Here is a 27,519-nt window from a genome sequence, read left to right on the forward strand (position 1 = left end):
ACACATTTTAGAGCAAACATCATTTTTCGTAGGCTTTCCCAAAACTTTTGGGTTGCTACGCGGTAATAGACCAGAAGAGCTCGTGACTTCCCACTCTAGACTGGACACTGGGGGCCTGGACAGTTCCCCCTGTCATCCTCAGACGGTTTACTATAGACTCCATAGACTTGAACTAAGATGGGTTTGTAACACGTTAGACGGAATGCATTTCCAATTCCATTGAACTCCATCTCTTGAAGTCTTACTTTTTAAGTAAAATTCTAAATATCAGATTAGATTATTACATTTACTTGTTTTAGAAAATATTGTAATTAGTATAACAATTTAGTAAATAGTAGCAACATGTTATTTTTCCCATATATACAACATGTAGGCTACATTAGCCTACGTTCTGTTGTCCCCATGAACAGAATACTAGACCCACAAGACTAAGCCACACAGTCAGATAAAACATTAACATGATACACACTGATAATGTGATAATATATTCCATTTAGCAGACGCTTTATCCAAAAAGGGCATTATCATAATTTTCACAATTTCAGAGTTTTATTTCAATTTTGGCTTATTTACAGGTGAAATTAGATCAGTCTGTTCTGTTTTGATGTTCTCTCAAAATATAAGTGTGTTTTAATGGCATTTTCCTCTTTCTTGCATGTACACTATGAGTCCTATTTAGGGAATCTATGCAGTATTAGTGTGGTGGAAGGCACAGTCAAACATAGATAGTGTGTGCGGGCGTGTGTGTGTGGGCGTGTGCTTGTGTGTGTGGGGGCATGTGCCCACATCCATTTGTATGTGTGTGTGGCTGTTAAATTAGGGGCAAGAATTTGTAGAGGGTTGAGCTGAGCTCCCTGCAGCAAGCTCAGCTATTGCCAACATGATTGAACTAATAAAGGGTTCATGTTTAATGCAGTCGGTCATCTAAATAGACTGTGGGGGATGAAGCTCAACATGCCAGTTTGTGACTAAACGGATCAACAGAACAACTCAATGCTACATCAGTCTCTGTGGAGAGTGAAAGACCTGCCACTCTGACAGCCGTTGGAATTGACCACAGAGTTTGACTTAGCCTTCTGTATTAGTGATGCGTGGGTTGACTCATAACCCGCTGTCCCTGCCGTTGTATTCACGGGGCGGGCGGGTTTAGGGTGGGTTTATGATCATGAAATATTGTGTGGATGAGAGTAAAAAGGGGAGAGGAAAAGAACGAGAAAGAGGGAAAAAGTGCCTATAAAATGTATTTCTATCTATGGGCTACATTGAGGTTTTTATTTCATCATTCTAGGCTATCGGGCATTACTGCGTAAGCCTAAACGGTTGGAGTTTAATTCAATAAGAGAAAAGCTGTGAAAGAAGAGTTGAAAATAAAGAGAAGGGAGGGCCAGAAATGTAATGTTAGGGAAAGATTTGCTGAAGTGGTAAAAGAGCATGATGGAAGTCCCACGGCTATTCAACAGTCACAAGATGGCGTCTTCAAATAGGCCTTTGGCACGTTTTTAAATTTGTTTTATTCTATTTAACTAGGCAAGCCAGTTAAGAACAAATTCTTATTTACAATGACGGCCCACCAAAAAGCAAGAGGCCTCTTGCGGGGACAGGGGCCTTGGATTAAAAAATATATATAAATACACTATAAATATAGGAGAAAACACACATCACGACAGGAGACAACACTACATGAAGAGAGACATAAGATAACAACATAGCAAGGCAGCAACACATGGCAACACAACATAACAACATGGTAGCAATACAACATGGTAGCAGCACAGAACATGGTACAAACATTATTGGGCAAAGTCAATAGCACAAAGGTCAAGAGGGTAGAGACAACAATACATCACGCAAAGCAGCCACAACTGTCAGTAAGAGTGTCCATGATTGAGTCTTTGAATGAATAGATTGAGATAAAACTGTCCAGTTTGAGTTGTTGCAGCTCATTCCAGTCGCTAGCTGCAGCGAACTGAAAAGAGGAGTTACCCAGGGATGTGTGTGCTTTGGGGACCTTTAATAGAATGGGACTGGCAGAACAGGTGTTGTAGTCAATGGAATTGTAGCCTACTGTTCAGCAGTGATGTGTATTCATGGATGTCAAGAGAAGCCAGGCTTCCCCAAAAAATGTACTAAGAAATAAATAAGACAAATTATATTCGGTTATCAGTCGTCTTTCTGTATTTCATGTGTCACATAGTTTGCAAACAATGTAAAAAAAAAACAAATATATATATTTGAGTTAATTAAGCCACCTATAAACATGGTCACTTTTGCTTTATTGAGTAAGGCAGCTCCAAATTGCAGGTGTTTCAGTGCTTTCTGTGGTAATGGGGCAAGCCAGTGATTGGCTCAGTGTTCTGTCACTCATGGGGACACTACGTCACCGCCAAGTCGAAAATTCTAGCCCTTTGGGTGCTGCCATAGAGTTACATTAGAAGTGCCCATCCAAGAAGGCTCAAGGTCATTGGCCACAGATAAAATTACGTCAAATCATGTTATATGAACAGTAGCTTTGATTGGACATGTCAACATCATACTTTGAAAATCTTAGCTAGCAGTCATCATCATAAATCAAGTCGACAATCTACTGGCAAATCCTTTTTAATCCTTGTCATATGAAGAGAAATAATGAAGATAAATTACAGATAAAACGTATCGGTGCTCATCGGCCATTGGACATAAACATTACACAGCAAGTTGGGAATCACAAATTCAACAATGAGTGATTTGGAAGGAATCAGTGGCTGTGTGGTCCCAAATCTGGGATTAAGGGGCTCTGTTCCAAGTTTAAATTGATAAACATCCAACATTGCCCATGCTGTCAGTGAAGCATGATTTGAGCAGCACTCAAAATAACTGTTAACTTGGAACTGCGAAAACTTGACTTCAGTGAGTTCAAGACAACTGGGAACTCGGGAATAAATGAGCTCCGACTGGGAAAATAGGACATCCAACTCGGAATTGCAAATCAGGCCTCTTTCTAGAGCTACAACCTGAAGATCAATGACGTCATCATAATTCGAAGGACCAGCGCACCACGACAAGGTGAGTCCAAAAATGTATTCTAATACTGCTGCGTAAATTATGTAATATGCCAGGAAGATATGTATACTGTAGCTAAGAAAGTAATACTAAGTGTATATTGTGTAGTAAGATGTTAGTAGCCCATGTGCCTCACCCTAATCATTTCGTCTATTTACCCCTCTTAATTTTTCCTACTGTTCTGACTTGGTGGTGCACATGTAGCATATAACCTGTTTTAGAGAAATGTAATCATTGAATATTGTAAGAGCTTTCATTGTCTGCTTATATATGCCCCCATTATTTATCCTACGGTTCTGACGAGGTGTACAGGGAGAACATGGTAAGAACGGCCCATTTTCTGAATGCTGTCCCTTTCAAAAGTGCTGAACAAATTGTTATATTGACTACTTCCATCCTAGCTCGCTCATTAATGACTTAATCGAAATTATGGATTGCTTCTTATCCAATTGTAGTCCCTTTATACCATAGTTTGTACATCTCAATTGTCATTAGAAACCACATTTGTTTAAGCATGTCAGCCATATCAGCTATGTTTTTTTAAAGGCAGTAAATGAGGCTGAATGAACTGTTTCGCTGCCAGACAAGGCTCCGCTGATATCCAGGTGTAGCAGTGGTAAGATGTTAGGACTGCTGTTGGGATTGCTTTATGTAGGCCCTAACAGTTTGTGGGCACCGTTTGTCACCGTTATAGTGAAATTAATGTATTGTTTAGTGTTGTGTTGTGGCTTTGCTGGTATGCAATCCACTTTTTTCTTTTTTTGCCCCTCCAAGATTTACATGCTAAAATCACCACTGGAAGAATGGACCGCCACATCAAATAAAATCAAATCAAATGTATTTATATAGCCCTTCGTACATCAGCTGATATCTCAAAGTGCTGTACAGAAACCCAGCCTAAAACCCCAAACAGCAAGCAATGCAGGTGTAGAAGCACGGTGGCTAGGAAAAACTCCCTAGAAAGGCCAAAACCTAGGAAGAAACCTAGAGAGGAACCAGGCTATGTGGGGTGGCCAGTCCTCTTCTGGCTGTGCCGGGTGGAGATTATAACAGAACATGGCCAAGATGTTCAAATGTTCATAAATGACCAGCATGGTTGAATAATAATAAGGCAGAACAGTTGAAACTGGAGTAGCAGCACGGTCAGGTGGACTGGGGACAGCAAGGAGTCATCATGTCAGGTAGTCCTGGGGCATGGTCCTAGGGCTCAGGTCCTCCGAGAGAGAGAAAAAAAGAGAGAAGGAGAGAATTAGAGAACGCACACTTAGATTCACACAGGACACCGAACAGGACAGGAGAAGTACTCCAGATATAACAAACTGACCCTAGCCCCCGACACATAAACTACTGCAGCATAAATACTGGAGGCTGAGACAGGAGGGGTCAGGAGACACTGTGGCCCATCTGAGGACACCCCCGGACAGGGCCAAACAGGAAGGATATAACCCCACCCACTTTGCCAAAGCACAGCCCCCACACCACTAGAGGGATATCTTCAACCACCAACTTACCATCCTGAGACAAGGCTGAGTATAGCCCACAAAGATCTCCGCCACGGCACAACCCAAGTGGGGGGCGCCAACCCAGACAGGATGACCACATCAGTGATTCAACCCACTCAGGTGACGCACCCCTTCCAGGGACAGCATGAGAGAGCCCCAGTAAGCCAGTGACTCCGCCCCTAAATGGCATATAAATTATTATTATTATTATATTATTATAATAGGGTTAGAGGCAGAGAATCTCAGTGGAAAGAGGGGAACCGGCCAGGCAGAGACAGCAAGGGCTGTTCGTTGCTCCAGAGCCTTTCCGTTCACCTTCCTACTCCTGGGCCAGACTACACTCAATCATATGACCCACTGAAGAGATGAGTATTCAGTAAAGACTTAAAGGTTGAGACCGAGTTTGCGTCTCTGACATGGGTAGGCAGACCGTTCCATAAAAATGGAGCTCTATAGGAGAAAGCCCTGCCTCCAGCTGTTTACTTAGAAATTCTAGGGACAATTAGGAGGCCTGCGTCTTGTGACCGTAGCGTACGTGTCGGTATGTACGGCAGGACCAAATCAGAGAGATGGGTAGGAGGAAGCCCATGTAATGCTTTGTAGGTTAGCAGTAAAACCTTGAAATCAGCCCTTGCTTTGACAGGAAGCCAGTGTAGAGAGGCTAGCCCTGGAGTAATATGATCCATTTCTTTTGGTTCTTGTCAGGATTCTAGCAGCCGTATTTAGCACTAACTGAAGTTTATTTAGTGCTTTATCCGGGTAGCCGGAAAGTAGAGCATTGCAGTAGTCTAACCTAGAAGTGACAAAAGCATGCATTAATTTTTCTGCATCATTTTTGGACAGAAAGTTTCTGATTTTTGCAATGTTACATAGATGGGAAAAAGCTGTCCTTGAAATGGTCTTGATATGTTCTTCAAAAGAGAGATCAGGGTCCAGAGTAACGCCGAGGTCCTTCCACATGATATTTAGCTTATTGTTTTTGGTATCTTTTAGTTGTCACTGTATTAGACTAAGCATAGGTGATTTGATGATGTTGAAATGTTGAAGTTGAAATGGTGCTGGAATAGTGGAGGCAGCTCCTGTTTTAGTGGAGGCAGCTCCTGATTTGCGGTAACTCTACATGCTTCTAAATAAATAGTTGTTTAGCTGTCTGAAAATGATGGAAACATTAACTTGCTTGACCATGCTGTAGGTCATGTTATTGTTTGTTACATGCTGTCATGTTTTGTCATTTATTATCATGTCTTGTCCCTGTGCTCCCCATTCTATTCGTTTCCCTCTGCTGGTCTTATTAGGTTCTTTCCCTCTTTCTATCCCTCTCTCTCCCCCTCCCTCTCTCACTCTCTCGCTCTCTCTTCTCTCTATCGTTCCGTTCCTGCTCCCAGCTGTTCCTATTCCCCTAATCATCATTTAGCCTTCCCACACCTGTTCCCGATCCTTTTCCCTGATTAGAGTCCCTATTTCTCTCCTTGTTATTCGTTTCTGCCCTGTCGGTTCCTTGTCTAGATTTCACCGTGCTGTGTTTGTGTATCGCCCTGTCGTGTCGTGTTTTCCTCAGATGCTGCGTGGTGAGCAGGTGTCTGAGTCTGTCTGGTTCAAGTGCCTTCCCGAGGCAACCTGCTGTTCACCTGCTGTTCATGATCGAGTCTCCAGTTTGTCCTCGTCATTTCGAGTGAAAGTTGTGTTTTATTGATTGTATTCACTTTACTGGATTAAAGACTCTGTTTTCGCCAAGTCGCTTTTGGGTCCTCTTTCACCTGCATGACAGAAGGAACCGACCAAGGAATGGACCCAGCGACTTCAGACGCTCGTTACACTGCCGTCGAGATCCAAGGAGCCATGCTCGGCAGACACGAGCAGGAATTGTCTGCTGCTCGCCATGCCGTGGAGAACCTGGCCGCTCAGGTTTCCGACCTCTCTGGACAGTTCCAGAGTCTACGTCTCGTGCCACCTGTTACTTCCTGGCCTGCCGAGCCTCCAGAACCTAGGGTTAATAACCCACCTTGCTACTCCGGGCAGCCCACTGAGTGCCGCTCCTTTCTCACGCAGTGTGAGATTGTGTTCTCTCTCCAACCCAACACATACTCTAGTGAGAGAGCTCGGGTTGCTTACGTCATTTCACTCCTTACTGGCCGGGCTCGAGAATGGGGCACAGCTATCTGGGAGGCAAGGGCTGATTGCTCTAACAAGTTCCAGAACTTTAAAGAGGAGATGATTCGGGTTTTTGACCGTTCAGTTTTTGGTAGGGAGGCTTCTAGGGCCCTGGCTTCCTTATGCCAAGGTGAACGGTCCATAACGGATTATTCTATTGAGTTTCGCACTCTTGCTGCCTCTAGTGAGTGGAACGAGCCGGCGCTGCTCGCTCGTTTTCTGGAGGGACTCCACGCAGTGGTTAAGGATGAGATTCTCTCCCGGGAGGTTCCTTCAGATGTGGACTCTTTGATTGCTCTCGCCATCCGCATAGAACGACGGGTAGATCTTCGTCACCGGGCTCGTGGAAGAGAGCTCGCATCAACGGTGTTTCCCTGCTCCGCATCGCAACCATCTCCCTCCTCTGGCTCAGAGACTGAGCCCATGCAGCTGGGAGGGATTCGCATCTCGACTAAGGAGAGGGAACGGAGGATCACCAACCGCCTGTGCCTCTATTGCGGAGTTGCTGGACATTTTGTTAATTCATGTCCAGTAAAAGCCAGAGCTCATCTGTAAGCGGAGGGCTACAGGTGAGCGCAACTACTCAAGTCTCTCCATCAAAATCCTGCACTACTTTGTCGGTCCATCTACGCTGGACCGGTTCGGGTGCTACATGTAGTGCCTTGATAGACTCTGGGGCTGAGGGTTGTTTCATGGACGAAGCATGGGTTCGGAAACATGACATTCCTTTCAGAGAGTTAGAGAAGCCTACGCCCATGTTCGCCTTAGATGGTAGTCATCTTCCCAGTATCAGATTTGAGACACTACCTTTAACCCTCACAGTATCTGGTAACCACAGTGAGACTATTTATTTTTTGATTTTTCGTTCACCGTTTACACCTGTTGTTTTGGGTCATCCCTGGCTAGTATGTCATAATCCTTCTATTAATTGGTCTAGTAATTCTATCCTATCCTGGAACGTTTCTTGTCATGTGAAGTGTTTAATGTCAGCCATCCCTCCCGTTTCTTCTGTCCCTACTTCTCAGGAGGAACCTGGCGATTTGACAGGAGTGCCGGAGGAATATCATGATCTGCGCACGGTCTTCAGTCGGTCCCGAGCCAACTCCCTTCCTCCTCACCGGTCGTATGATTGTAGTATTGATCTCCTTCCGGGGACCACTCCTCCTCGGGGTAGACTATACTCTCTGTCGGCTCCCGAACGTAAGGCTCTCGAGGATTATTTGTCTGTGTCTCTTGACGCCGGTACCATAGTGCCTTCTTCCTCTCCGGCCGGGGCGGGGTTCTTTTTGTTAAGAAGAAGGACGGTACTCTGCGCCCCTGCGTGGATTATCGAGGCTGAATGACATAACGGTTAAGAATCGTTATCCGCTTCCCCTTATGTCATCAGCCTTCGAGATTCTGCAGGGAGCCAGGTGCTTTACTAAGTTGGACCTTCGTAACGCTTACCATCTCGTGCGCATCAGAGAGGGGGGACGAGTGGAAAACGGCGTTTAACACTCCGTTAGGGCATTTTGAGTACCGGGTTCTGCCGTTCGGTCTCGCCAATGCGCCAGCTGTTTTTCAGGCATTAGTTAATGATGTTCTGAGAGACATGCTGAACATCTTTGTTTTTGTCTATCTTGACGATATCCTGATTTTTTCTCCGTCACTCGAGATTCATGTTCAGCACGTTCGACGTGTTCTACAGCGCCTTTTAGAGAATTGTCTCTACGTAAAGGCTGAGAAGTGCTCTTTTCATGTCTCCTCCGTTACTTTTCTCGGTTCCGTTATTTCCGCGGAAGGCATTCAGATGGATTCCGCTAAGGTCCAAGCTGTCAGTGATTGGCCCGTTCCAAGGTCACGTGTCGAGTTGCAGCGCTTTTTAGGTTTCGCTAATTTCTATCGGCGTTTCATTCGTAATTTCGGTCAAGTTGCTGCCCCTCTCACAGCTCTTACTTCTGTCAAGACGTGTTTTAAGTGGTCCGGTTCCGCCCAGGGAGCTTTTGATCTTCTAAAAGAACGTTTTACGTCCGCTCCTATCCTCGTTACTCCTGACGTCACTAGACAATTCATTGTCGAGGTTGACGCTTCAGAGGTAGGCGTGGGAGCCATTCTATCCCAGCGCTTCCAGTCTGACGATAAGGTTCATCCTTGCGCTTATTTTTCTCATCGCCTGTCGCCATCTGAGCGCAACTATGATGTGGGTAACCGTGAACTGCTCGCCATCCGCTTAGCCCTAGGCGAATGGCGACAGTGGTTGGAGGGCGACCGTTCCTTTTGTCGTTTGGACAGACCATAAGAACCTTGAGTACATCCGTTCTGCCAAACGACTTAATGCCCGTCAAGCTCGTTGGGCGTTGTTTTTCGCTCGTTTCGAGTTTGTGATTTCTTACCGTCCGGGTAGCAAGAACACCAAGCCTGATGCCTTATCCCGTCTGTTTAGTTCTTCTGTGGCTTCTACTGATCCCGAGGGGATTCTTCCTTATGGGCGTGTTGTCGGGTTAACAGTCTGGGGAATTGAAAGACAGGTTAAGCAAGCACTCACGCACACTGCGTCGCCGCGCGCTTGTCCTAGTAACCTCCTTTTCGTCCCTGTTTCCACTCGTCTGGCTGTTCTTCAGTGGGCTCACTCTGCCAAGTTAGCTGGTCATCCCGGTGTTCGAGGCACTCTTGCGTCTATTCGCCAGCGCTTTTGGTGGCCGACTCAGGAGCGTGACACGCGCCGTTTCGTGGCTGCTTGTTCGGACTGCGCGCAGACTAAGTCGGGTAACTCTCCTCCTGCCGGTCGTCTCAGACCGCTCCCCATTCCTTCTCGACCATGGTCTCACATCGCCCTAGACTTCATTACCGGTCTGCCTTTGTCTGCGGGGAAGACTGTGATTCTTACGGTTGTCGATAGGTTCTCTAAGGCGGCACATTTCATTCCCCTCGCTAAACTTCCTTCCGCTAAGGAGACGGCACAAATCATTATCGAGAATGTATTCAGAATTCATGGCCTCCCGTTAGACGCCGTTTCAGACAGAGGCCCGCAATTCACGTCACAGTTTTGGAGGGAGTTCTGTCGTTTGATTGGTGCGTCCGTCAGTCTCTCTTCCGGGTTTCATCCCCAGTCTAACGGTCAAGCAGAGAGGGCCAATCAGACGATTGGTCGCATACTACGCAGCCTTTCTTTCAGAAACCCTGCGTCTTGGGCAGAACAGCTCCCCTGGGCAGAATACGCTCACAATTCGCTTCCTTCGTCTGCTACCGGGTTATCTCCGTTTCAGAGTAGTCTGGGTTACCAGCCTCCTCTGTTCTCATCCCAGCTTGCCGAGTCCAGCGTTCCCTCCGCTCAAGCGTTTGTCCAACGTTGTGAGCGCACCTGGAGGAGGGTGAGGTCTGCACTTTGCCGTTACAGGGCACAGACTGTGAGAGCCGCCAATAAACGCAGGATTAAGAGTCCAAGGTATTGTTGCGGCCAGAGAGTGTGGCTTTCCACTCGCAACCTTCCTCTTACGACAGCTTCTCGTAAGTTGACTCCGCGGTTCATTGGTCCGTTCCGTGTCTCCCAGGTCGTCAATCCTGTCGCTGTGCGACTGCTTCTTCCGCGACATCTTCGTCGCGTCCATCCTGTCTTCCATGTCTCCTGTGTCAAGCCCTTTCTTCGCACTCCCGTTCGTCTTCCCTCCCCCTCCCGTCCTTGTCGAGAGCGCACCTATTTACAAGGTACATAAGATCATGGACATGCGTTCTCGGGGACGGGGTCACCAATACTTAGTGGATTGGGAGGGTTACGGTCCTGAGGAGAGGAGTTGGGTTCCGTCTCGGGACGTGCTGGACCGTTCACTCATTGATGATTTCCTCCGTTGCCGCCAGGATTCCTCCTCGAGTGCGCCAGGAGGCGCTCGGTGAGTGGGGGGTACTGTCATGTTTTGTCATTTATTATCATGTCTTGTCCCTGTGCTCCCCATTCTATTCGTTTCCCTCTGCTGGTCTTATTAGGTTCTTTCCCTCTTTCTATCCCTCTCTCTCCCCCTCCCTCTCTCACTCTCTCGCTCTCTCTTCTCTCTATCGTTCCGTTCCTGCTCCCAGCTGTTCCTATTCCCCTAATCATCATTTAGCCTTCCCACACCTGTTCCCGATCCTTTTCCCTGATTAGAGTCCCTATTTCTCTCCTTGTTATTCGTTTCTGCCCTGTCGGTTCCTTGTCTAGATTTCACCGTGCTGTGTTTGTGTATCGCCCTGTCGTGTCGTGTTTTCCTCAGATGCTGCGTGGTGAGCAGGTGTCTGAGTCTGTCTGGTTCAAGTGCCTTCCCGAGGCAACCTGCTGTTCACCTGCTGTTCATGATCGAGTCTCCAGTTTGTCCTCGTCATTTCGAGTGAAAGTTGTGTTTTTTTGATTGTATTCACTTTACTGGATTAAAGACTCTGTTTTCGCCAAGTCGCTTTTGGGTCCTCTTTCACCTGCATGACAACATGCATTATGCTTTGTGGACTTCACCAGACAGAGGTTGCTCTCTGGTTTTGTGATGAAACAAAGATGTGGTTGAATTTATTCAGTTTTACCTCATTTTTACCAGCATGTCACATGTGCAACCAGAGGAAAAGACCACCTTTACTCCACACACAGAGATGCATACAAAGCTCTCCCCCACCCTCCATTTGGCAAATCTGACCATAATTGTATCAAATCAAATCAAAGTTTATTTGTCACGTGCGCCGAATACAACAGATGTAGTAGACCTTACAGTGAAATGCTTACTGACAGGCTCTAACCAATGGTGCAGGAAAAAAAGGTGTGTGTGTGTGTGTGTGTGTGTGTGTGTGTGTGTGTGTGTGTGTGTGTGTGTGTGTGTGTGTGTGTGTGTGTGTGTGTGTGTGTGTGTGTGTGTGTGTGTGTGTGTGTGTGTGTGTGTGTGTGTGTGTGTGTGTGTAAAGAAATAAAACAACAGTAAAAAGACATTTGACACCGGTTAGTCAGGCTTATTGAGGTAGTATGTACATGTAGGTATCGTGACTATGCATATATGATCAACAGAGAGTAGCAGAAGCGTTAAAAGAGGGGTTGGCGGGTGGTGGGACACAATGCAGATAGCCCGGTTAGCCAATGTGCGGGAGCACTGGTTGGTCGGGAAATTTAGGTACTATGTACATGAATGTATAGTTAAAGTGACTATGCATATAAGATAAACAGAGAGTAGCAGCAGCGTAAAAGAGGGGTTGGGGTAAGAGTGGGTGGATACAATGCAAATAGTCCAGGTAACCATTTGGGGGTATAAACTGTTGAAGCCTTTTCGTCCTAGACTTCGCACTCCGGTACCACTCCGGTACCACCATGCAGTAGTAGAGAGAACAGTCTATGACTACTGTCCTGTAGTTTAGCATTTGCTTCATCTGACCATTTTTTTTTATAGACAGAGTCACTGGTGCTTCCTGCTTTAATTTTTGCTTGTAAGCAGGAATCAGGAGGATAGAGTTGTGGTCGGATTTACCAAATGGAGGGCGAGGGAGGGCTTTATATGCATCTCTGTGTGTGGAGTACAGGTGAACTAGAATTGTTTTCCTCTGGTTGCACATTTAACATGTTGATAGAGATTAGGTAGAACTGATTTAAGTTGCCCTGTGGTGGTAAATAAACAGCCAAGAAAAGTATAGCTGAGAACTTTCTAGGCAAGTAGTACGGCCTGCAGTGTATCACAATATACTCTACTTCAGGCGAGCAAAAGCGACTTCCTTCTAGAGACTTCCTTCGTGCACCAGCTGTTGTTTACAAATATGCATCCCCCCATCTTACCGGAGTGTGCTGTTCTATCCTGCCGGTGCAGCGTGTATCCCGCTAGCTGAATATCCATGTCGTCATTCAGCCACGATTCTGTGAAGCATAGGATATTACAGTTTTTGATGTCACATTGGCAGGATAGTTGTGGTCTTACATCGTCTAGTTTATTGCCCAATGATTGCACGTTGGCAAGTAATATTACGAATAATTGGGAGTCTGCCCTTGTGGGGTGTTAGGAGAATATTGTGTGAGTCCTGCTTGTTGTTGTTGAAGAAGAAATCTTCATCTAATCCGAGGTGAGTGATCGCTGTCCTGATATCCAGAAGCTCTTCATCTAATCCGAGGTGAGTGATCGCTGTCCTGATATCCAGAAGCTCTTCATCTAATCCGAGGTGAGTGATCGCTGTCTTGATATCCAGAAGCTCTTCATCTAATCCGAGGTGAGTGATCGCTGTCCTGATATCCAGAAGCTCTTCATCTAATCCGAGGTGAGTGATCGCTGTCCTGATATCCAGAATCTCTTCATCTAATCCGAGGTGAGTGATCGCTGTCCTGATATCCGGAAGCTCTTCATCTAATCCGAGGTGAGTGATCGCTGTCCTGATATCCAGAAGCTCTTTTCTTCTGTAAGATATGGTTGCAGAAACATTATGTACAAAATCATTTACAAATATCACGGGAAAAAACACATAATTGCACAATTGGTTAGGAGACCGTAAAACGAAGGCCATCTCCTCCGGCGCCATTTTACTCCTCCGCCTTTAACTCCTCCTGACTCCTCCTGATTCCTGCTTACAAGCAAAAACTAAAGCAGGAAGCACCAGTGAGTCGCTCAATACGGAAGTGGTCAGATGATGTGGATGCTACGCTACAGGACTGTTTTGTTAGCACAGACTGGAATATGTTCCAGGATTCATCCAATGGCATTGAGGAGTACACCACCTTTGTCATCGGCTTCATCAATAAGTGCATCAACGACATAGTCTCCACTGTGACCGTATGTACACATCCCAACTAGAAGCCATGGATTACAGGCAACATCCGCATCGAGCTAAAGGCTAGAGCTGCTGCTTTCAAAGAGCGGGACACTAATCCGTACACATATAAGAAATCCCACTATGCCCTCAGACAAACCATCAAACAAGCAAATCGTCAATGCAGGATTAAGATTGAATCCTACGACACCAGCTCTGACGATCGTCGGATATGGCAGGGCTTGCAAACTATTACAGACTACTGACAGAGAACTGGCAGTCTGGTGCGAGGACAACATCCTCTCCCTCAATGTGAGCAAGACTAAGGAGCTGATCGTGGACTACAAAAAAAGGCGGTCCGAACAGGCCCCCATTAACATCAACGGGGCTGTAGTGGAGCGGGTCGAGAGTTTCAAGTTCATTGGTGTCCACATCACCAACAATCTATCATGGTCCAAACACACCAAGACAGTCGTGAAGAGGGCATGACAACGCTATTCCCCTCAGGAGACTGAAAAGATTTGGCTGGGTCCCCAGATCCTCAAAAAGTTCTACAGCTGCACCATCGAAAGCATCCTGACCGGCTGCACCATCGAAAGCATCCTGACCGGTTGCATCACTACCTGGTATGGCAACTACAACTACTTATTTTCCACCATAATTTGCAAATAAATTCATTAAAAATCCTACAATGTGATTTTCTGGATTTTTTTTCTCATTTTGTCTGTCATAGTTGAAGTGTACCTATGATGAAAATTACAGGCCTCTCTCATCTTTTTAAGTGGGAGAACTTGCACAATTGGTGGCTGACTAAATACTTTTTTGCCCCACTGTATAAGTGTTTGCTAGGTAAAGTCCCGCCTTATCTAGCTCACTGGTCACCATAGCAGCACCAACCCATAGCACGCGCTCCAACCCATAGCACACGCTCCAGCAGGTATATTTCACTGGTCATCCCCCAAAGGCAATTCCTCCTTTGACCACCTTTCCTTCCAGTTCTCTGCTGCCAATGACTGGAACGAACCGCAAAAATCACTGAAGCTGGAGACTCATATCTCCCTCACTAACTTTAAGCACCAGCTGTCAGAGCAGCTCACAGATCACTGCACCTGTACATAGCCCATCTGTAAATAGCCCACCCAACTACCTCATCCCCATACTATTATTTTATTTATTTTGCTTCTTTGCACCCTTCTTTATTGATCGTATGTTTGTTTATTCCATGTGTAACTCTGTGTTTGTGTCGCAATGCTTTGATTTATCTTGGCCAGGTCGCAGTTGTAAATGAGAACTTGTTCTCAACTAGCCTACTGGGTTAAATAAAGGTGAAATAAAAATAAAAATATATATATCAATATGTGACATTATTCTGGTGAACAAGGGTTCATTTAGTCTTCTAGTGCACTGTTTCCCAACCGTGGTCCTCCAGTACCCCAACAAACACATATTTTAATTGTAGCCCTGGACAAACACATCTCATTCAGCTCATTGAGGGCTTGATGATTAGTTGACAAGTTGAATCAGTTGTGCTTGTCCTGCGTTACAATAAAAATGTGTACTGTTGGGTGTACTGGAGGACCAGGGTTGGAAAACACTGTTCTAGGGCAACATATAGCCTAATGACAGAAGAGAAGCTGTGTGTATCCAATTAGTAATAAATAGCTTTAAAAATGTCTGAAATAATAAGCTGAAACACATCTAAATCAGGCAGAAGAAAATCCTGCACCCCCTGCCTATAGCTCCGGCCTCAGATTTTCACTTTATCACATCACCCGCTCAGCCCAGTCAAAACTGTTCGCTGCTCTGGCCCCCCAATGGTGGAACAAACTCCCTCACGACGCCAGGACAGCGGAGTCAATCACCACCTTCCGGAGACACCTGAAACCCCACCTCTTTAAGGAATACCTAGGATAGGATAAAGTAATCCTTCTCACCCCCCCCCCTTAAAAGATTTAGATGCACTATTGTAAAGTGGCTGTTCCACTGGATGTCATAAGGTGAATGCACCAATTTGTAAGTCGCTCTGGATAAGAGCGTCTGCTAAAGGACTTAAATGTAAATCACATAAAGTCGGGTGGTTGCGGATGAGTTACTAACAATTGCGGGCAGAATGCGAGTGAACAAACAGCTGACCCGAGCACCACTATTCAGTATGCAGGGGAATGTCACAGCTAGGGTTGCAAAGGGATGGTATATTACTGGAAACTTTCAAAGTTTACCATTAAACTACCAGAATGTTTGTATCTTTCAAGGATTGAATTTAATTTATCAGAAGATATCTGGTGGCCCTTTTGGGTACTTCAGATTTTCACAGGTGTCGGTAATCATTTCTGGCCCTCTGTGAGGCCGTATCACATGTAAAATATATGAAATCATTGAAAAAATGAAAGAATAATATTTACATTTACATACATTTAGTGAATACCATTGGTGTTTTATATTAGTGTTTTAGCATGAAATATCAGTAATTATTTTTACAAACTGTTATTTATTTTACTGTCAATATGTATTTGTTGTCAATGTTTTGGCATCAAATTGTTGGCAGTTGAAGAAAATAATCCCATTCTTAATTAGATGCTTTTTTCAATAATTCGGCTATTTATCTTGAACCATATGGTCTAACTACTAGAAACACATGGATAATATGGACACAGGTATAATAAATGAATACTATATATTAAAAAAGTTATTCAAGTTTAAATTACCTAAATTACAATAGATTGCCATAGATTTTCTGTTAATTCTGGTAACTTTAGTAAAATACCGGTAGTTTGGCAATCCTAGTCACAGCAGTGTTTTATTGTGTAAATATATGTTCATCTTGTCTGAGATTCATGCCATTGGTCTTTCTCTTTTTGTCAATTCACCATGTCAAGAGATCGGGATCAACAGTCACCTTGACTGACCAAGGTGAAATCAAGTTAACCTCAAGGTCTAAATCAGGATATTCACAAGTTAATCATTGCTATTACCACAATAAGATCTGGTCAATAACAATTAAAGTTAATTACTTTATTGTTGCCAAACATTATCTCATATGCAGCCTTGAGTTTCAAGGACTACAAATAGAATATAATCTAAATGTAATTACTGCAAGGAATCCCAATCATCAACAAGGCATTAGTCCCAATCATCAGCCATATTTTGAGATACTGGTCTGATTACATTTGAGTATTAGGACATCGTTTTCCGTAATAGTATATGCTGGAAATATCTCTGAAAGGCACTTGACATTTAATATAATATGCAGGTAATGAGTTGCTGCAACAGTGATGGAGTTGAAAATATGCCACCTACTGGTTATTGCTGGAGCATCTGAATCAGATGAGAGATACTCTATTATTATAATCTTGAGTTGAATAATTGGTTTCTTGGTGTTTTTTACTTATTGTCAATTTATTTTAGGATAATAAAAATGTGTTATATGGATAGTAGTTGGAAACCTCAACAAACTCCAAACCATGCTCACACAAAGAGAAGTATGTTCTACACTACTGTAGAACTGAGCTGGCCTGGTAACTTGTTTCAGGCATTTTATTGAACAAACATGTTTTGTATCGGGCTTGTGATCTGAATAAAGCTGATTATATACTAGATATTAGATGAACAATAAACAGGGCTATTTGGCTGTAGATACCCATAGTTATGATATTTTTAGCGAGACGCAGTTGAGCATGCGTGAATAATCCATTCCTCTCTGTGTTTGTATGCACATTGGCCCTCAGGCAGGCACAGGCTTATTTACAGAAAATCTAGTTTTTTTCTACATCGTGTTCTTCTTATATTTTCCTCAAAGTCAAGCCAACCAAAGCATGCACTCAATGTACCATAGTTTCTTTGTATGTTTTTCTTTTAGTGAAAAGAAGGCTGTTTGTATACATGGATATGGACTGGTCCCAGATCTGTTTGTGCTGCATGTCATGACATTGGCCATTGGCAAGACGGCACACACAGATCTGAGATCAGGCTAGCCCTACCAAGACTACCGGTTTTTCCTTTCAATTAAGACCTAGACAAGCAGGTGAGGGGAGTTTTTTTTTACTAATCAGTGACATTAATTCATCAATCAAGTACAAGGGAGGAGCGAAAACCCGCAGACACTCGGCCCTCCGTGGAATGAGTTTGACACCTGTATTAGCCGGGGGACAGAAACATGTAACACCTCTGCCCACAGGCCCAGGTGACCTTATGGCCCACCCCAGTATCATAGGAATTGTGAGGTCATTTTCAGATCATTTTAGATACACTCTCATAGGCTTCTAGGGCATATAGGCATTCCCTTGTCTTAACCAGATGAAGTACTTTACCATGGCCTTATCAATGTCCTCTTTCCAGGACTGTCCTATAGCTCACATAATTTCTAGTTACATAATGACAAAACAAAGGAAATATATTGGCTTGTTCTGCCTCAATCTGATGCTAGTGTAAAGTAGGCTAATAGGAAAAGGGATGGTGAAGTGTATTGGAGCATTAAGATGCCATGACAATACACTGCTGCTCTGATCCTCTCTATGATCTGGGATTAGCTGCCAAATGTAAGCTCTCTTCTTTCAGGCTCCACACCTTCCACTTGTTGCTCTAAACCAGGGCTCGCCAACCCTGTTCCTGGAGAGCTACCCTCCTGTAGGTTTTAACGCCAACTATCAGGTCTCCGGTATGACCCAGATGCAGACAGTGTCGAAGTAACAAAAGTATTTCTAGTACAGGGGCAGGCAAACAACAGGTCAAGGACAGGCAGAGGTCAGTAAATCCAGAAGTCTCAGGGCAAGCAGGGGTCAATAATCCAGAGAGGTGTGGCAAGGTAAAGAACAGCCAGGAGCAAGGGGATAAATGATGGTAGGTATCACGAAACAAAATAGAACTGGCAACAGACAAACAGAGAACACAGGTATAAATACACTGGGGATAATGGGGAAGATGTGGCGACACCTTGAGAGGGGTGGAAACAGATCAGGGTGCGACACCAACCCTGTTCCTGGAGAGGTACCCTCCTGTAGATTGAACTCTAACCCTAATCCTGGAAAGCTACCCTCCTGTAGGTAGGTTTTAACTCCAACCCTGTTCCTGGAGAGCTACCCTCCTGTAGGTTTTCGCTCTAACCCCAGTTTTAACTTCTGATTTAATCTAATAATCAACCTGATAATTATTAGAATCAGGTGCACAAGATAAGGGTTGAAACGAAAACCTACAGGATGGTAGCTCTCCAGGAACAGGGTTGGAGAGCCCTGCTAATCTATCGGAACAGGGTTGGAGAGCCCTGCTAACCTACAGGAACAGAGTTGGAGAGCCAGTAAGTAAAAAAACACAACATGGATCAAATCACAATGGTAGCAGGCAGGTTTCTTTCCAGTTGATTGATTTTGGACGTCTTCAATGGAATCCGTGTTCAAATGGTTTCCTTGCAGCATACTGTAACGATACGCTAACATGCTCCAGAGACTGAGTGTTTATGTAGGAAGTTTAACTTGCTCTCCAGCTCCCAGATAATGATGAAGCTGGAACAGACATTAGCTTAGTGAGCCGATACAGGTGACACATGGACGTATAGTATAAAATAGAAGAAGCTGACTGGGTCAGATTCTGCTATAGATATTTATGCTGATATACAATCTTGTCCACTATAATGACTCTTTGTCCTTTGTCCCCAGCAGGCTCCAAGGCTGCAGCCGAGTACACCAATGGCCTGTTTGAACTGGGCTCTCCAGGTAGCGCAGGGCCCCTGCAGGTTCTACAGCTGGTTGAGGACCTGAGGCTGGCCCTGGAGCTGCAGCCCAGAGAGGAGGAGAGGAACACCCTGAGGGCCCAGGTCCCCAGCAGCACTGCTCACATGCTCATGGACTGGCTGGACATGGACAGGGGCTCAGACAGGGGCTCGGTGAGTAGCAGGGAGCACACCTGGGTCTATGGAAACTGTATTTCTCCATTACTTTTGTCAACCATCTCTAGCAACCATAGTAATCTTTCTGTGTCTAACAATATAGTCTATAAACAGATAATATAGAAGATCATTAGTTCATTATTTGCTCAGAATCCAAAAATGTCCTATTCATTAGCAGTGCACTATTTATTATTGACGTGGCATGAGGTCGATAGTGTCGTGGTTGTTTGCCTGCCAGTAAATATGTGGTCTGATTTTACTTCTACTTGAGGCATGTTATCTCCGGGATTCACAGATGTGGCAGAAACTTCCAAAAAGTTGTCCAAAAGTCAGCCAGCTGTTTGCTGTCAAAAGCTTTTCCATTATACGCCATTGGGTTCTTTTTTCTCTCTCTTTGTAACACATTGAAGGAGAGACGGTTGATTCATTGCAGCAGCTGTGTAGGAGTGTTGAACAGACCTAGAACTATTCCTGGGTGCTGTTAGGTCTTAGCAAGGCTGTGTCTGGGACTGTGTCTGGGAAAGCCTGTGTCTGACTCTGTCGGACTGGGACTGTGAACAGGTCTTATTTTGGCTTGGTCTCTCTCTGGGAACTAAGGCTGGCCGTGTTTGAAAGACTCAATGTGTTCCTCAGAGACTCCTAATAGGACTGAGCTCAACTTCCTGCCCTACTCCCTCTCCCCACTCTCCCGCTCTCCCTCTTTCTAATCACTACTCTCTTCCTGTCCTCCTACTTTCCACACTCACTGTTCTACTCTCTCTACTCACTACACTCACTCTGTTTGCTCTGTTGTGTCTGTCTGGTCACCTCAACACACCTGAAGCACTCTGGGGTGTTAGGGGGTAAGTCTGAATCAATTCTTCATCTGTTCACTCCCACATGAAAAAATACTATAGTGTATGCTATGGTAGCATTACTATAATATTCACTGTAGTATTTTTGCTGACTTTACTGTAGTATTCACTGTAAAAACATGACAGTATTTACTGAAGTATTTACAGTTTACTATAAATATAATATTATAAATACTATATTGTAATATTTACTGTAGTGTTTTTGCAGACTGTATTATACTGTAATATTTACTGTAGTATTTTTATCTTTGACATAGAAGTAGGGGGCTTTCTCATTTTCCATAACCTGTAGGTAGGTAGGTAGGTAGCTAGGTAGGTAGGTAGGTAGGTAGGTAGGTAGAACTGGTTTCTAAATGGCAAGATCAGAGCCTCTGCTCTTTTCTATAACCAGTACATCTAGCTCTTAGACTATAGATTATTTTATGAATATCACGCTTGTTTCTGAGTTGTTTTCTTTATTTGTTGGCTGTTTGTGAAGGTTTTTCATGACCAGGTTTACGAGGGTATGTAGGCACTTAACATAGTTGTATCATATTTAGGAAATGATAACCACATGATGATACTGTCACTGTTCATAGAGACGATTGTTGATGTGCGTTGTTATAGTCGTGTCATTGGCTGAGGCTGCTGTAAACAATCTGTTGGCGAGGCTAAGTGACCAATGAAAGGCTCTTGTTTTTCCCTCTGTCTGAGTCGTAGAGGCCCTGCTCTCTCTATACAGCAGGGGTCTCACAAGCCACACGGTCGCCCCTCTTCCCTTCCTCCTCTCCTCCCTCTCTCCTCTCTACTGGCCAGGAGCTAGATCAAACACACATACTCCTCAGTTACTCCTAACACACTGTTCTCTGAGGAGCTGAGCACCTCCACAGAAGAAATGTGATAAAGATCCCTCCATACGTTATTGGCAGGAAGGAGAGAGACCCTGTGATGCTTGTTATCGCTGACCTAAAGCTATTGTTTGTCAATCAGAGAATGTCAGACCGTCAGAGAGGGGTCAGGTCTGGCACAGACGTTAAGCACGAGGCGGAAGATTATGTTTTAAAGGGAAAGTTGTTGCTTTGACTTATACAAGGAGTGATTGTTTGAGAGAGAGAAAAAGGGAGGGAGGCATAAATAGAGAGAGGGAGGGGGTTAGTAGAGAGAGGGAGGGGTTAGTAGAGAGAGGGAGGGGTTAAGAGAGAGGGAGGGGGTTAGTAGAGAGAGGGAGGGGGTTAGTAGAGAGAGGGGGTTAATAGAGAGAGGGGGGTTAATAGAGAGAGGGGGTTAATAGAGAGAGGGGTTAGTAGAGAGAGGGAGGGGGTTAGTAGAGAGAGGGAGGGGGTTAGTAGAGAGAGGGAGGGGGGCAGTAGAGAGAGGGAGGGGGTTAGTAGAGAGAGGGAGGGGGTTAGTAGAGAGAGGGAGGGGGTTAGTAGAGAGAGGGAGGGGGTTAGTAGAGAGGGGAGGGGGTTAGTAGAGAGAGGGAGGGGGTTAGTAGAGAGAGGGAGGGGTTAGTAGAGAGAGGGAGGGGGTTAGTAGAGAGAGGGAGGGGGTTAGTAGAGAGGGGGGGTTAGTAGAGAGGGGGAGGGGTTAGTAGAGAGGGGGAGGGGGTTAGTAGAGAGGGGGGGGGTTAGTAGAGAGGGGGAGGGGGTTAGTAGAGAGGGGAGGGGTTAGTAGAGAGAGGGAGGGGGTTAATAGAGAGGGGGAGGGGGTTAGTAGAGAGAGGGAGAATGGAAAAGAGAGAAAGCGTTATCCTGGTGATTGTCTAACTCAGCTGTCAACATAGCCAGGAGCAGGACAGAGTGCACAGTCAGCCCCTCCAAGCCATGCAAGAAGTGACTGTAGCTCTGTAGTGATGGAGTCACTGTAGCACTCTGCTTCCTTGTTCCAGTTTCAAAACACGGCTGGGAACATGATCAGAGCACATCCACACAAGATGGATTACCAAACTGGTTTCTGATAACGGTTGCATTATTTGCATCACTGATGATACAGTACAGTATGTATGCATTGTTGTCTCTCTGCGCGGCCTCTGCGGTTAAGGAGAGGACATGTCATGTGTCATATGCGGTAGTCTCTGATACCCAAGCCACCCACACTCCCGCTGCCTGTCCAAGTGGCTGAGTTTCTCCCCTGTGAGTCAATCAGGAAATGCCCAGGGTGGAGAATGAGAGAGAGAGAGCGGAGGAGTGATCTGGACCATGGTAACATACACTGTAGGGTGTTAATACGTAGGATCACTGAAATGTATTAAAGGCATCATGCCTCACAGTCACACTGTGCTCTGAGTCTAATTCACTTTACTGCAGTCAAGCTCTGCAAGGAGGACCATCTGTCTCACATTGAGTTTACACACAGTATGAGTCTGAGTCTCACTGACTGTAACCCATGATTCATTACACTCTGCATGGAAGAGGCCTGTTGCAGCATGCCCTACATACATGTCACACACCCCCTGTGTTTTTCTGTTTCTGTCTGTGTTCTGTGATGTGTGTACATGAAACTGTCAGTGGCAGCCAAATGGTGCAGTGGGGAGGGGGCTGAGTGATTTTTAGAGAAAGGTCCCATAAACAGGAAATGGGACATTCAGATAATGAATTCCAGTCTGAAGCTAATGGTAGAAGGGCTGTTGCTGCATTGGTCTGAAGAGACAAGAAGAGGTAGATTAAAAAGGAGCGGGAGTGAGAGAGATGTGTGTATGTTTCTTTAAATGAGCCCCCCTCTCATCTTAAACCATAATATGTTTCAGTTCAGGTATATTTTGTGTCTAAGCTAATAAGAGGAGAGGGTGGGAAAGACCGTTCAGGAGACACCGTCGAGGAGAGCGAGTAAAAGGGAAACCATAGAGGAAAGAGAGAGCAAGGGAAAGAGAGAGCACGGAGAAGAGAGTTGGCATGGTCTGTGTCTAGGTTGACATTAAAGCCTGTTGCTATGCTTTGCGCTGGCTGGGTGCTCTTTCTCAGTCACAGCAGATGCTGGGGACCTGGCTGCAGCAGCAGACATATATTTCTCTCTGTTTCTCTGTTTCTCTGTTTCCCTCTCCCTCTCCCTCTGTCTCTGTCTCTGTCTCTGTCTCTGTCTCTGTCTCTGTCTCTGTCTCTGTCTCTGTCTCTGTCTCTGTCTCTGTCTCTGTCTCTGTCTCTGTCTCTGTCTCTGTCTCTCTGGGTGGCAGGGTTTGGATAGTTGGCTCTCCACGTCAGGGAGGGAGTAAGGAGGGAAGCTGTGAGTCTGTAGCCTGACTCAGGTGGCTGGGTAAAAAAAAAACATCACAACGCAGCTGAGCACTGAGCAGAACAAAGCTGGCTAGAGCCTCTCCTATTCTCTCCAGGCTGAATCTCTCCAGAGCTCCACAGCACTAGTCTCTCCACAACACTGTTCTCTCTACAGCACTGTTCTCTCTGCAGCACTAGTCACTCGACAGCGCTAGTCTCTCCACAGCACTAGTCTCTCCACAGCACGAGTCTCTTTATTTTGACATTTTCATTTTACCTTTATTTAACCAGTCAAGTCAGTTAAGAACAAATTCTTATTTTCAATGACGGCCTAGGAACAGTGGGTTAACTGCCTGTTCAGGGGCAGAACGACAGATTTGTACCTTGTCAGCTTTCTCCATAGCACTAGTTTCTCCACAGCACTAGTCATTCTACAGCACTAGTCACTCTACAGCACTAGTCACTCTACAGCACTAGTCTCTCTACAGCACTAGTCACTCTACAGCACTAGTCACTCTACAGCACTAGTCACTCTACAGCACTAGTCACTCTACAGCACGAGTCACTCTACAGCACTAGTCACTCTACAGCACTAGTCTCTCTACAGCACTAGTCACTCTACAGCACTAGTCACTCTACAGCACTAGTCACTCTACAGCACTAGTCACTCTACAGCACTAGTCTCTCTACAGCACTAGTCACTCTACAGCACTAGTCACTCTACAGCACTAGTCACTCTACTAACTAGTCACTCTACAGCACTAGTCTCTCCACAGCACTAGTTTCTCCACAGCACTAGTCTCTCCACAGCACTAGTCACTCTACAGCACTAGTCACTCTACAGCACTAGTTTCTCCAGAGCACTAGTTTCTCCAGAGCACTAGTTTCTCCAGAGCACTAGTTTCTCCAGAGCACTAGTTTCTCCAGAGCACTAGTTTCTCCAGAGCACTAGTTTCTCCACAGCACTAGTTTCTCCAGAGCACTAGTTTCTCTACAGCACTAGTCACTCTACAGCACTAGTTTCTCCACAGCACTAGTCTCTCCACAGCACTAGTTCCTCCAGAGCACTAGTTTCTCTCCGCAGCACTAGTCACTCTACAGCACTAGTCTCTCCACAGCACTAGTCTCTCCAGAGCACTAGTTTCTCCAGAGCACTAGTTTCTCCAGAGCACTAGTTTCTCCAGAGCACTAGTTTCTCCACAGCACTAGTTTCTCCACAGCACTAGTTTATCCACAGCACTAGTCTCTCCACAGCACTAGTCTCTCCACAGCACTAGTCACTCTACAGCACTAGTCTCTCCACAGCACTAGTCACTCCACAGCACTAGTTTCTCCACAGCACTAGTCTCTCCACAGCACTAGTCTCTCCACAGCACTAGTCACTCTACAGCACTAGTCACTCTACAGCACTGGTATCGCCACAGCACTAGTCTCTCCACAGCACTAGTTTCTCCAGAGCACTAGTTTCTCCAGAGCACTAGTCTCTCCACAGCACTAGTTTCTCCAGAGCACTAGTTTCTCCAGAGCACTAGTCTCTCCACAGCACTAGTCTCTCTACTGCACAGCACTAGTCTCTCCACAACACTAGTCTCTCCACAGCACTAGTCACTCTACAGCACTAGTTTCTCCACAGCACTAGTTTCTCCACAGCACTAGTTTCTCCACAGCACTAGTTTCTCCACAGCACTAGTCTCTCTACAGCACTAGACTCTCTACTGCACAGCACTAGTCTCTCCACAGCACTTGTCTCTCCACAGCACCTGTCTCTCCACAGCACAAGTCTCTCTTCAACACTAGTTTCTCCAGAGCACTAGTTTCTCCATAGCACTAGTTTCTCCACAGCACTAGTTTCTCCACAGCACTAGTTTCTCCACAGCACTAGTCTCTCCACAGCACTAGTCTCTCCACAGCACTAGTCTCTCCAGAGCACTAGTCACTCTACAGCACTAGTTTCTCCACAGCACTAGTGTCTCCACAGCACTAGTCTTTCCACAGCACTAGTCTCTCCACAGCACTAGTCACTCTACTAACTAGTCTCTCCACAGCACTAGTCTCTCCACAGCACTAGTCTCTCCACAGCACTAGTCTCTCCACAGCACTAGTCTCTCCACAGCACTAGTCTCTCCACAGCACTAGTCACTCTACAGCACTAGTTTCTCCACAGCACTAGTCTCTCCACAGCACTAGTTCCTCCAGAGCACTAGTTTCTCTCCGCAGCACTAGTCACTCTACAGCACTAGTCTCTCCACAGCACTAGTCTCTCCAGAGCACTAGTTTCTCCAGAGCACTAGTTTCTCCACAGCACTAGTTTCTCCACAGCACTAGTTTATCCACAGCACTAGTCTCTCCACAGCACTAGTCTCTCCACAGCACTAGTCACTCTACAGCACTAGTCTCTCTACAGCACTAGTCTCTCCACAGCACTAGTCACTCTATAGCACTAGTCACTCTATAGCACTAGTCTCTCCACAGCACTAGTCTCTCCACAGCACTAGTTTCTCCAGAGCACTAGTTTCTCCACAGCACTAGTCTCTCCACAGCACTAGTCTCTCCACAGCACTAGTCTCTCCACAGCACTAGTCACTCTACAGCACTAGTCACTCTACAGCACTGGTATCGCCACAGCACTAGTCTCTCCACAGCACTAGTTTCTCCACAGCACTAGTCTCTCCACAGCACTAGTCTCTCCACAGCACTAGTCTCTCCACAGCACTAGTCACTCTACAGCACTAGTCACTCTACAGCACTAGTCACTCTACAGCACTAGTCTCTCCACAGCACTAGTCTCTCCACAGCACTAGTTTCTCCACAGCACTAGTCTCTCCACAGCACTAGTCTCTCCACAGCACTAGTCTCTCCACAGCACTAGTTTCTCCACAGCACTAGTCTCTCCACAGCACTAGTCACTCTACAGCACTAGTTTCTCCACAGCACTAGTTTCTCCACAGCACTAGTTTCTCCACAGCACTAGTCTCTCCACAGCACTAGTCTCTCTACAGCACTAGTTTCTCCACAGCACTAGTCTCTCCACAGCACTAGTCTCTCCACAGCACTAGTCACTCTACAGCACTAGTCACTCTACAGCACTAGTCACTCTACAGCACTAGTCACTCTACAGCACTAGTCACTCCACAGCACTAGTCACTCCACAGCACTAGTCTCTCCACAGCACTAGTTTCTCCACAGCACTAGTTTCTCCACAGCACTAGTTTCTCCACAGCACTAGTCTCTCCACAGCACAGCTCTTGTCTCTCCACAGCACAAGTCTCTCCACAGCACTAGTTTCTCCACAGCACTAGTCTCTCCACAGCACTAGTCACTCTACAGCACTAGTCACTCTACAGCACTAGTCACTCTACAGCACAAGTCACTCTACAGCACTAGTCACTCTACAGCACTAGTTTCTCCACAGCACTAGTTCCTCCAGAGCACTAGTTTCTCTCTGCAGCACTAGTTTCTCCACAGCACTAGTCTCTCTACAGCACTAGACTCTCTACTGCACAGCACCAGTCTCTCCACAGCACAGCACTTGTCTCTCCACAGCACTAGTTTCTCCACAGCACTAGTTTCTCCACAGCACTAGTTTCTCCACAGCACTAGTCTCTCCACAGCACAGCACTAGTCTCTCCACAGCACAAGTCTCTCCACAGCACTAGTTTCTCCACAGCACTAGTTTCTCCACAGCACTAGTCTCTCCACAGCACTAGTCTCTCTACAGCACTAGTCTCTCTACAACACTAGTCACTCTACAGCACCAGTCTCTCCAGAGCACCAGTCACTCTACAGCACTAGTCACTCTACAGCACTAGTCTCTCTACAGCACTAGTCTCTCCGGAGCACTAGTCACTCTACAGCACCAGTCTCTCCAGAGCACTAGTCACTCTACAGCACTAGTCACTCTACAGCACTAGTCACTCTACAGCACTAGTCTCTCTACAGCACTAGTCACTCTACAGCACTAGTCACTCTACAGCACAGCACTCTAGCACTAGTCACTCTACAGCACTAGTCTCTCTACAGCACTAGTCTCTCTACAGCACTAGTCTCTCCAGCACTAGTCACACAGCACTAGTCTCTCTACAGCACTAGTCTCTCTACAGCACTAGTCACTCTACAGCACTAGTCACTCTACAGCACTAGTCACTCTACAGCACTAGTCACTCTACAGCACTAGTCTCTCTACAGCACTAGTCACT

The 27,519-nt window shown here is 45.7% G+C and overlaps 1 protein-coding gene across 10 annotated transcripts in view; it reads left to right on the forward strand.

Annotated features, from left to right (window-relative positions):
- The window catches only part of ppfibp2b (PPFIA binding protein 2b), a 108,477-nt gene that overhangs the window by 20,539 nt on the left and 60,419 nt on the right, over positions 1-27,519 (forward strand). For all 10 annotated transcript variants that reach the window (XR_006838533.1, XM_046347072.1, XM_046346965.1 and 7 more), the window contains exon 3: positions 19,055-19,278. Coding sequence is in view for 9 of the 10 variants with exons in the window: in XM_046347072.1 (XP_046203028.1) it covers positions 19,055-19,278 (224 nt within the window). In the remaining variant the exon portion in view is untranslated. The remainder of the gene's footprint in view (positions 1-19,054; positions 19,279-27,519) is intronic.

The sequence above is a fragment of the Oncorhynchus gorbuscha genome, linkage group LG01 (assembly GCF_021184085.1).
Source record: "Oncorhynchus gorbuscha isolate QuinsamMale2020 ecotype Even-year linkage group LG01, OgorEven_v1.0, whole genome shotgun sequence".
Taxonomy (NCBI): Eukaryota; Metazoa; Chordata; class Actinopteri; order Salmoniformes; family Salmonidae; genus Oncorhynchus; species Oncorhynchus gorbuscha.